Source organism: Aythya fuligula, chromosome 3, assembly GCF_009819795.1.
Source record: "Aythya fuligula isolate bAytFul2 chromosome 3, bAytFul2.pri, whole genome shotgun sequence".
Classification (NCBI taxonomy): domain Eukaryota; kingdom Metazoa; phylum Chordata; class Aves; order Anseriformes; family Anatidae; genus Aythya; species Aythya fuligula.
In genome coordinates this window covers 1,854,553-1,866,601 of record NC_045561.1, presented here as the reverse complement: position 1 = coordinate 1,866,601, position 12,049 = coordinate 1,854,553, and the positions used below count along the sequence as shown (strand labels likewise).

At 37.2% G+C, this 12,049-nt stretch overlaps 1 protein-coding gene across 2 annotated transcripts in view; it reads right to left on the bottom strand.

Moving 5' to 3' along the window:
• The window catches only part of EML6 (EMAP like 6), a 124,453-nt gene extending 112,712 nt beyond the window's left edge, over window positions 1-11,741 (bottom strand). For both annotated transcript variants that reach the window (XM_032183833.1, XM_032183834.1), the window contains exon 1: window positions 11,545-11,741. In XM_032183833.1, the coding sequence (XP_032039724.1) occupies window positions 11,545-11,741 (197 nt within the window). The remainder of the gene's footprint in view (window positions 1-11,544) is intronic.
• Window positions 11,742-12,049: the final 308 nt, after the last annotated feature.

The following is a 12,049-nucleotide window of genomic DNA, read 5'->3' as shown; positions in this document are numbered from 1 at the left end:
ATAAGACTACTCTTTGAAACATTTTGCACCTACTGCCTTTCTCAAACATCTGCTCAAACATCCCTGTCACTATCTTGCCAGCACCAATCTCATACCAAGACCAAAAAATAAGTTAATGTTTGGAAGACCAAAACTGTATGTAGCAAACACATTGACACAGATCTCTAGTATGGCCTACAAGCAGCTTGCTTCAAAATGTCCTGTGTGAAGCAAAGTACTTAGCATTCACATAGGTGCTTTTTAGAATACTAGCAGTAACTCTTCTGAATTGTTACCAATGCCCCAGCAAGCAGTTTGCAATTGGGCAGATTAAGCAACTTCAGGGCAAAGCAATAGCTGTATAACATTCATCAGTTCAGGAAAAGCAAAGGGATCAGTGTACTGGTCAGGAGGTTAAAAAAATCAGAAATTAATTGCATCCAAAACGTTAGCCTTAGCCCTAAATCACTTTGTTGTGATCGCAACTTGATCATCAGAAGTTTTGTTTGTTGTGGTTGTTTTTTTATGAATACAGTAGGCTATCAGTGCTTATTTGTGGTATAGTAGGACAATTTAGACTACTCAGAGGTAAAGTTTTACATGTTGATGCATATGAAATGAATATTAACTGCTTGACAGCGGCTTTATTACTGGTCTATCCTCTTACTCTTTAGTACTCCTAGCCCATTTTCCATTTATCCAAGATCACTTAAGTGTTCATCCTTAAACAGTGTCCTACAGATTGCTTTTCTCCCCCCACCTCTTTTGCTCCCAAAGATCTTCAGCCTATACTGGTGCCACCATGACTCATTTCTTAAGCTACCACTGGATTTTTTTAAGTGTATATAGAAAAAGAAAAAAGAAAGCCAAACCCTCTTGCAGCTAGCATCAGGCCAGCTCTGTTCATGAAGGCCAGCTTTGGTGTAGCAGGCTTTGCAGTCCATAAGCTTCTCTTTGGCAGAGTGAAGGAGGCTCCTCTGAAGAGGGTGGAAAAAAAATGAACCTAACACAGATGTGAAGAACTCTGAAAAGTCTGTTCTTTTAACTTAACAGAAGGGAAATAAAGAGAATTAGCTCTCCTGAGCTAATTTTATTCCTTTTAGTGCAATATAAATGTCAAATTTCCACTGAAAATAAAATGGAAATGCTAATTTTCATTTGAGATCTGTGATGTAATTTATATCCAAAATTATGTATGCAAAAGAGTCCCATATCCAAAAGAAGGCCCCCAAAAATTTTAGATTCTGAATGTTGTACAGAAACCAATTCAATTATAAAGCACGGGAAATGTAACAGGAGAATAAAGCGCTATGCATAAAACAAAAAAATAAGCATAATGACATTTCTTTAACAACATTATTTAACAATCTTAAAGACTCAAAACTATTTTCAAGTCTCAAAGTGCAAAAATATTTATATCCTGAGTCTATGTCCACTAATCTTAATCTTCTAAAAACATCCAGGAAGGCTCTGTAAGCTTTTGGAAAACCAACCTTTCAACCACTATAAATGCAATGTCTATGTTAAACTTCACTGCATACTTCATTTCTTCTAGGCTTCTACATTCAAGCAAATGCATCTAGCAGGTTCCCTGAAACAGCATTACCTGAACGTTCTGGGAAAACCTGTTGTGAAAATATCACTAAAGGAATATGTGCACCTCTTGTAATAATGTTCTGCTTTTTTTTTTTTTTTTTTTAATGTTTATTAAATTATTTACTTTACTTGATGAACAATACTTACACACCAGACCTATGGTGTTATGTTAAACTACCATGAAACTACAGAAAGTAGTATTCCTAGCTGTGATTTTAATGGACTTTGAGCATCTTTTGTTAAAGGCTGTTTCCTGCAACCATGTAGCTCCAATATAATTCTTTAAAACCTGCTTCCTGACTTAAAAGCGATGTAGCCAGTGCAGGCCCAAACTAGAATGTGTCTTCAAAATCAGCCTGAAATTAGTAATTCTAGGTTAGCACCTCATCTGTATCACACCATTATGTTCTTTCACACCACAGAAAAGAACCGCAGTTGCCTGAAGAGAAGTTGTGTCCCAGTCTGCCACCAGTGAAGGTGCCAGGTGCACAGACCATGGGGGAAACAGAGGTACAGTAAGGCTACCTCCTAGATACTTCACTAATCTGCAAAGAGAACCACCCAGTAAAAATTTACATTATTTAGCTCCTGGAAAGAAGAAACTGAACTTTAAGTGCTCTTGTAAGGAACACAACAAAGAACTCACCATCCCCAAAGTCGCTTTGCCTAACTGAGATGGTTATATTTAATTCCCAGATTTAATTTTATCAGCCTAACAAAAAAAAAAAAAAAGCTTTCAAATAGCTCTTTCAACAAGTGATAGCTTTCCTAATGACTCAATATAATATCCTTTTAGACTTGTGGCCCACATAGACAAGGCTTTCCTGTTGTCAATACTTTAAAAAAACGAAACAAAATACACACAAAAAAAACCCTCTACCAGCAGAAGTGGATTCAGATCATAAGCAGTAATCTCTAATTAAATGCATACAACCTTGGACCAAGAGCATGACAATTGCACATTGCAAACTTGTTCTAAAGCTGCTAAAAGAATGAGTAGCTTCATTGAGCAGCATTTCATTGGGTGTTAAAAAAGAAAAAAAAAAAAAAAAAAGAAAAAAACACACAAAACACTATCTAAAAAGATCAGAAAGTCATCTCAGAATCCTCCAGGAATCTGCTGCAGACCTACTATAGACTATTTTGCTATAGACCAAAATCTTGATTAAATGCAGCCATGCTAGTACATATTCAAAAACAGCATAAAAACAGGCAAATACTTGGTCCTACTGGCCACGTAATTTGTCACAAATAATCACCTTTCTTTACTTATATTCTGCAAGACAGAAGGCAGAAAGCTCAACTTACCTAATCATAGTTCCAATAGTTCCAATACATATATAGTTCCAATACATTCCAGCATTTGGAGAACTAAGCAAAATGTTCATTTAGATACTTTAGGAATAACTTTCAAAAAACAGGGATTGGAAAAAAAATGAAGGAATGGTCAGACAGAAGCTGACTGTGCTTTCATCTTTAGTCTAATGTAGAATAAAGTATGGTCTAACTAATCATAGTGAAAGGATGAAACTCCATAACTTGAATTGCGAGTTGTAATTAGCTGAAGGCATGTTTTATTGCATTTTTTAACTACAGTTAACTTAATCACTCTGAGAAGAAAAAAAAAAAGACATTTAAAAAAAGAGTGAGAGATGAAAAGAAATGGTACATTGTATCCTGAATTCTTCAAGAGTTCAGTTCACCTTTCCTGAAACTGTTATAAATACCCTTATTTTGCAATGAATATTTGCACATGAGTTACTACCAAACACAATATAAGAGTAAATGACATTTGCATTTTTCATCTCTGCATAGGGAAGGCAATTTCTGAGGACTGCAAGGCAAACAACTTTGTATAAATACACCACCACTTTTGACGTAATACAACAATATTACTAGTCAGCAGTTCCTTTGTAGGGCTGCCACTTCAACATTCAGGTCTGCTGAAAATAAAGAAGACAATCAAAATTTCTCATAAAAATTCAGAAAAAAAATTGTAACTAGGATTGTTAGGCAACTAAAACAAGGAGGTTACTATTTGTCTCTGAGTGTAGTTTATTTCCTATTCCACTTCTTTTATCTTAGTTTCAGAGTATTCCATTCTCAAATAAAGACAACCCATCTGTCTCAAAAGAAAGAAGAAACTTCAACATCAACAGAAATTATATCAATAAGATACAGTGTACCAAAGTACACTATACTGTTAGACTGTTAAAAGGAGCTTGATGTATTTTATATTAAATCACATTAGTAAATGCCAAACACCTCAGCAATAATTCTGAAATATGAATGTCAAAATTTGACACCACTAAGTCCATCTCTGACTGCTAACTTAATTACATACAGCTAGAATTCTCAGTTATGTGAAAAATCTCAAAAGACTGCAAAAACATACAGCTCAGAGCATCACCACTACACAAGATCAGACAAACAGCAATACCTCTTTGTTTTGAGAACAACATCATTAACAAGTTGTTCTTAACAACTTGCACAATCCCATTCAGAACGTAGGGTGGTGAGAAAACTAAACCAGTAACTTCTATTTCCAGTATATTTGCATAATGCATTTAAACCTTTCCTCACATCACCAGTAACTCCAGACAAAAATACTGTAATGTTCTTCCCCAGATCCATGTGATGGCACTGGCACTGAAGATGCAGCAGGGGTGAAGTATGTTTCCTTTAGAGATCTCCTGGGTTGGCTCATCATGTCATTTTTCAAGAAAAACATACAATCCATATTTGATCTGAAGGTCAGATCTAGTATAGATTTAAAGCTCCAAAGGTCTCATTCCAGGGCCGTTACAAATATCACCTCTAAAGACAAATTCAAATTCATCTTTTGGTAGACAAACTACAGGTAACCGAATGTTCTTGGAGTTAAAATGTATCACAAAAAAAAAAAAAAAAAGCTGCTATTCCAAATTAAAGACTTCAGGTGGATAAACAAAATACAAATTTTACATTTTTGTTGTGTACTAAGGTTCCTGTAAGAGGCATCCTGCAGAAACAATTTGAGCTGAAGAAAACCTGTGGATACTACACCTAAGCCTAGTACTAATGCCACTGAGGAGAATTCATTGAAATATTTATGCTACCTAATAACTGTTCCTTCTACAGAGGTTAACAGAAGTATTGCTGCTGTTTCTTCTCATCACCCAAGACTTTTATTTAAGAAATAACCTCCCTCAAGCTGAAAACCCTGCTTCTACTCTTAAGGAGACGCTATAGCAGAGGAGTGCTCTTCTGCAATTCTCTGCATAAACTAAAAAAAAAAATAATAATAATAATAATCCCTCTTCCATTTTCAAAGGAATTGCAACCATTGTGTCCTTGAGAAAAAGGCTGAAGCATGGACTACAGCAACCTACACCTCCGCATCCGCGAAGTCTTGGCTGCCAGTTCCTATGGTGAAGATGTAAGAAGGGCATTTGTAGCCCTTATCAAAGATGATTCTCTCTTGTCATATCCAGTTACAAACAAGTTATCCCAAGCATCGTTACTCTGCACTAAGTGCTGAAATACACAATTTTTTTAAAACACAATGAAAAAACAAATTAATAGAGTTGTAGTTCCTCCTGGCAAAAATAAAATAAAATAATCAAGATTTGGAATCAAGAAAGTAAGTATCTGGAAACTGCCTATATAAATCTGAAATCTGTTTAGTCAGGTTAAGGAAGACGGAAAGAATAGTTCTTGGAGGTTGACCTCTATGAGACAGTTTGTGTTTATGAACTTATGTAGAAGTTAAAATTTGTACACTTTTTGCAGGATGTCCTATTGTAGAAGACAGTAATACAGAACTGTCCTAAAGGTTCCCCATCCCCATCCTTTGAATGACCAAGATAAATTGAGAATGACTCACAAAAAGGCATTTTCCTATGACTGATGGTAAATAGCAATTGCACACCTGAAGATTCCTAGTCATCTAGATTAAAATAGTAATTTAAATTTCAAGATAAACTAATGTAAGCAATGGGAAGACAGTAAAATGACAGATCTCTAACTCCAAGACTCCAATATAAGATTAATGAATACCCAAACCTTGATCTTCAAAAAAGATGCACAGTTCTGTGTGATGAGTTTCTTCTCACAAATCCAATGAAAAAAACTTAATACACTAGCTGATAAAGGCTTAAATGCTTGTCATTTTTCAACTGTGTAAAGATAGAAATATAATAACAATCCAAGCACTTTCTGCAGAAGAATACAAGTGCTTCCTGTTTTGTTGAACAAGATTTTTCTTTTCCATTTTGATAACGAGTTAAATCTAACTAATGATGTAAATGCTCAAAACTCTACTTGCAATTTTTAATAACAACCACCTTTTCACTTGTTCAAACAAACACACAAACTGTGACTGGGCAAGCAGTGAATCTTTCTAATATTCCTACTACTATATCTGATGTCTCACTGGGATGTATAATGATTAGTCTGTTTAAATAAAGTGGTTAAGAGACAACCATTCTCACAGACATATTGTACATGTATAAATGTCTGCTAAACTTTTTATCTTTTTAACTAATGCTTTTAAAATTATATTTGATAAGATGTTGTAACTATATATTCCACATCTGATGCATTAATATGGATATTTACGAGAAATATCTATGCCAACTCACACCTCAGTAAAAGCTTATAATCCTAACATACCATAGCAGTCAAACAGAGCAAATAGAAGAGCAGCCACCAGAATGTCCTGAAAGAACAGGCATTTTCCCCTGTTTTTTTGAAACTGAATGTAGAATAAGCCATAAGCTGATAAAATTAGTTTATTTTGGGCATTTCTGGGGTAAGGATTTCCATAATAAGAAAATCCTTTAACAACCTACAGTCTCAAAACACTTCCCAAATCACTTTGGTATACTCAGATCTCAGACTCTGCTTCACCCTAGCTGTCCCACAATCCTGCTTTTCAAGTTGTAATGGCTTTGCTTTGGTACCTGTATAGCACCTGCATAGGAAACACATCTGGAAATTCTGTTGTTAAAAGTCTCGTTTGGCTTCATTGCTACTTTCCTATTTTTTTGGTTGCTAAGTTTCAGGTGTCCTGAAGAAGGACAGTTTCAGCCTGTCCTTCTGTGACTAAAGTCCAGGTTAAACACAAGCTACAGACAGTACAATTTTCCATACAATTACAAGAAATAAAAACATTAACTTGAGTATCATTTTATAGGAAACAAATGCTGTAACTTGCCATCAAGAAGGTGGCAATTCTACGTAAATTTTAATTATTTATATCCACTCAAATAAGCACCCTCTATAAGCATAAATATTATAATACATAAATTTGAATAAAACTATTCAAGTACATTTTTGGTATTTTCACTTTGGGGGTTTCATTTGCGAACCTCTGCCATCAATTTATTTATTCCAAAATTACGTTTACTATTGTCAACAACGTATGACATTGCCTCAAGCAATCATATTTCTTTTTTCCCCCCAACTACAGAAAGACAAGAAAACAGTCACGTTCTAATAAGAATCCAGCTTCTTGAAAAGAGCACTCTAAAGAACAAACCAGGCCCCCAGTCATTCTCACAGCAAAGTAAATCTCATAACTATTGGCACATCCGCATTTTTAATCTCAATCTGTCAGCACAGTAGAACACGTACACCAGCATACTTACAGCAATATTCTGATAAATCCTACATCGCTATTACATCGTAAGCAGCCTTACATAAACAACATGCTTTGGTATCCACAGATAATAGGCTGGCTTTCCAGGTAACACGCCCAGGCAGCAAACACCACAGAGGTGCCTGAGAAAGGGAGCAGTCTCTTGTGCAGATCCCTCCCTACCTTACAGGTGACTTGTTTTAAGCCAGTTAGAAAGTGAAATGTGATTTTTTAAAAAAATCACATAATGTGATATAACGTGCATAATACCACAACATATACCACATCCATATACCACACTGCATAATACCACAACATATCATATACATGAAGGTATCTGTCAAGTTAAACATAAGCGTCGTATCATTATTAAGTTGTTCTTAACAACTCACAATCTCGTTCAGAATGTAAGGTAGAAACAATGAGAAACCTACTAATTGTAGATGAAGTCTTCAGTACAATGTAAAAGGTGTTCTCTCAGTGAGTTTTTGCATATCCAGGAAAAAACTGTTCAATATTGCAGACATTATTGGCAATGAAAACAAGGAAACATCTAATTGCTTGCTGTTATAAAAGTAACGCACAATAAGAGTAAGAAAACCTGTTCTTTTTGCAAGAGTTCAATTACAGTCAAAACTTATGATCCAGTCTTGCAAGCAGTAATACTAAACATAAATCCTACATGAATTTCATTGAAGGCAGTAACACTACACGGATGCAACATTCTTGCTGAGATGTTAACTTACAGCCATTACAATGGCCTGCTGTAAAGCACACTTCTAAGTTACTCAGGAAGGAAAAGTCTCCAACTTCCAAAACCTAATCCTGTAAAACACAAATGACCAAATTCAATGAAAAATAAGTTATGTGCATAATGACAATCTGTACTACCCTTTCTACATGAAAATGTTGCAATAGCTAGACTTGGACATAGCTATTACACATCAGCTATGATGCTTCAGCTAGATCACGTTTCAAGAACAAACAGAGCTACCATGCAAGCAACTTCAGGATTGCTTTGTGGTCTGTAGTATAGGCATTAGAGTAAAACACAGGGCTCTCAGCTTAGAGAAAACAGGAATATTCCGACCTTCACCCCCCCAGGCTGCTAGGTCATGCTTGACCATCAAAGCTGCAAACTTCATAACTGGCATGCATTTTTAGGGTCCAGATAAAACTCATTAGTAGTCAGAGACCAGAACCAATTCTACCCATTTCAACCACATGCTCTCATCCTGTTTTATAATGACAGTACTTGATAAACAATAGCATTAGCTATTCAGAAATAATTAAATAATGTGCAAGAAGAATAACATTATATGATGGGAAGTAACAAAAGAATCATAAAATGCTTTAGGCTTGAAGGGGAGCTCTGGAGGGCAGCCAGTCCAACCCCTCCACAAAGCAGAACTCACTTCAAAGTTAAACTCTGCAGTCCAGAACTGTATCTCATTAGGAAGTTTAAAGGAGGATGAGCTCGGAAGTACAGCACCTTGCAGTTGCCTCACACAAGAAATGAACTTCAGAACTCACTTGTTCATACCCTTGTTCACACCCTGAACATCCTTACTACCATCCTTACATACCTTACTAGCCAAGTGCAGTGCATTAAGTCCCTTATACAAAGGAAACTTTTCATATATAAATCATTTCTCCATTAATCCAATAGCCTGGTCTATTATAGACAAAATTAAATTACATCCAACTGCATTACCTTGATACAAAGCAAGAGATGAGACTATTAAAATTGTGAAAACAGTGAGCATATGCCTTTACATGTGACCTTTTCACCAAGGGAAGGTATCTGCTTTCATGCTTGTAGTAAACTTTTTAAGGTAATGCACATGTTCTCAACACTCTGAATAACGGCTTCATCATTTATTTCCACAAACTAGTATTTGCTGAAAGCTTTCAGCATGGGACGAGCTAATGGCAACCACTGGAAGGGGTTCTGCACACTTAAAGGATTTACAGTCTTAATGATTCTGCAATCTTTTCCAAAGTCTGCAAGTTCTACTTTTTTCTTCTTTTTTTTTTTTTTTTCCTCTTCTTCTTCTTCTTTTTTTTTTTTCTTAAGTATGTTTCAAACCTCCTTAGGAAGTAGTCTGTTGGACTGCAAATACGTGCACTACCTGAGAAGGTAGTCTACCTGAGAAGGTAGCCTCAGGGAAATAAGATTACAACAAAAGCAGAAAAACAGGAAAATTATATTCATCTCATTCAACTCTATTTGATGCTGTGAAGCCTGAAGTGCAATCATTTAAATTCCTGCATTTATTACATATATCAGCAATACTCAATACAAGGAACCACTGACTTTAAAGTACTGACAGTGATGGGATATTCCACAATAAGGTCTACAAAGCACATCAAAGGCAGAAGAGGCAAACATTAACAGATGCCGACAACAGAATATTCTAGCAACATTTCGGAGACACTTAAACAACAACTTTTTCCTTCCTTAAAACCCTTATGACAGCAACTTTTCTTGGCCACTAAAAATGGAAATCAACTGACATCTTGGGCCCTGTTTATGCTTTCTGGGACAAAACATTTCATCCTCTACAGAAACTATGGTCATCCTAGAGAATTCTCTGATCCAGGTCAAGATGAAAGAAAACTCTTCATTCAAAAGCATTAGTTAAACGCTAACTGAACAGACAATGAATCCCCAAAACACCTGCTAATTTGAACAGGTGATTGCTAGTTTTCTTAAATACAAAAAAAAAAAAAAAGTAGACCAAGCACAGTTAGTATCAAAGTACAAATACAAGGCACTCACAATCTTCCTATTCCCATTTTAAGCTCTAAACGTGACACTGCCGAAAAGTGGTATCCTAATATGAGATGTTTTAAAAGACAAGGCACAGAAGTTGTCCAACACAGTTGGGTTTGGCAGGGAAGTGTTATCAAGTATAAAAAAAATAGGGGATACACGCAGCTGTGTCTTGACAAGTTATCTTTCTAGTATTTATTGAGAATTCAAACACTAGCTTACACATACTGCTCTCTATATGGATTACACTTCATATCCCCTAGAGTATCAAAAATTATGTCCCTGCAGTAAAGAAAACTTGCATTTCATGATACCATGGATGCATCTGAAATAGTCATTCCTCTCTTAATTATCTGAACACATAATAGTCTGTTTGAATAACCTTCTGGAAGTGGTAACACCTTGGAAACCACAATAAACTTGTAACCACATGCACAGAATTTTCTTGAAATGGCACTGCTTTAACTCAGATTATAAAAGGGAGGAGAAAAACGCTACTAGGAGACACGGCAGCCAAGCTCTCACTGGGAAAAGTGGATGGTTTTCTGTAAACAAGACTCCAGAATGATTGTATGACAATTATGTGATTTTGTTACCCAGTGTCAGAACTCTGACTTCAGCATATATTTCCACAGTACTACCGCATCATGAGCCACCTGGGACTATTTTGATCAAGCAAATGCTTCATTCATTCTGAATTCAGGTGAATAGGGAGGGCAGCAGCTAGCTGTGCTCAGAGGAGTGTCATTACCATGCAACTCCCTTTATGAGGATATTCTAGTTTCAGGTTTTTGTCAGGAATAGAGCAGGAGTGGAGACAACATTAATTTTCTATTTACTGACTTAATTTCTATATTCTGAACACATTATTTAAAAGGCTATCTTGAGCTCTGGAACCACATTTTTGTTGTGTTACTTTGTGTGGTGCAATAAAATTAGTATTTCTGTAGTATGGTAACATCAATTAAATTCACTTTTTAAGCAGAAATTGAAAGAAAGACAAGAAATTAGCAAGATCAGTAGCAAGACCTGTGCTTTTGTAGCCATCTTGCACCAGCACACTCGGAATTATTTTGATTGGAGTACCAACAGCTCTACTTGATTTTTCAGGGAAATTTTCAGAACGGTATGTTTATGGCCAGGTTTATGGCACTCTTGTGCTGGGTGTAAAGAGAACTACACCTTCCTTATCTAAGACATCAGAATCGGTGATACAGGTTCCCAGCGCTGGGGAGATTAGCTGCTGATCCACAATTTTTGCAGCACTGTTGCACTAAGATCTTCCCACTGCATTTCTATATAGAAATAATCTATTTTGCCTTTGGTGCAGTGCAACAGAAAAACTTACCTTCTGTGTTATTATAGCAACGTTTTGAAGCTGTGCTAATAATAATCAAATCTAGATACCCAGCTTTTACCCAGACAGCTGATAACAAATCTGAGCTGCTTTAAAACGACAGGTACAAGCGGAGCTGTGAGAAACGAGGAGGGGGGTATTCTGCCAGCCCTACATTCTCCTCCCTTCCTTTTAAACCCCACCCCGCCCCACCACAAGAAAAGTCAACCCCCTTACCTGATAATATCGTCGTTGTGCCCTAGGAAGAATTTCTGGCTGTGCTCTCTGGTGTTATAAACCACGCCGACTCCAGCCACGAAGTAGACTACCTCTTTGCCCGCCGTGTAGTACAGGTTGTTGCGGCATTGGTGACCCCTGTACCCGTAAACCCACTCCAGACGGAGCTGGCATCTAGGAGCTGTCCGATCCGCCATGATAACCAATCCCCTCTCCCCACAAGCACGCACAAAACCTGGCGCTGCCCCCTCCTCCCGTTAACTCCTTCCCCGTCGGGGTTTTCCCCTTTAAAACGATAGCGGTCCTTGCCCAGCTGCTGAATCTTCAGGTGGCACTTGCCAGCGACGACCGTAAATGCAAAACGCATTCGCGATCGGGGCTGCTGCTACCGCCGCCGCCGCTCCTCCTGCTGCGCTGCCACCATAATCTGCTGCCGCCCAGGGCGAGCCGCCGCCGCTCCCCGCTGCTGCGCGGCCCCGGCAACTTCTTGCGGGAGAAGGGAGAT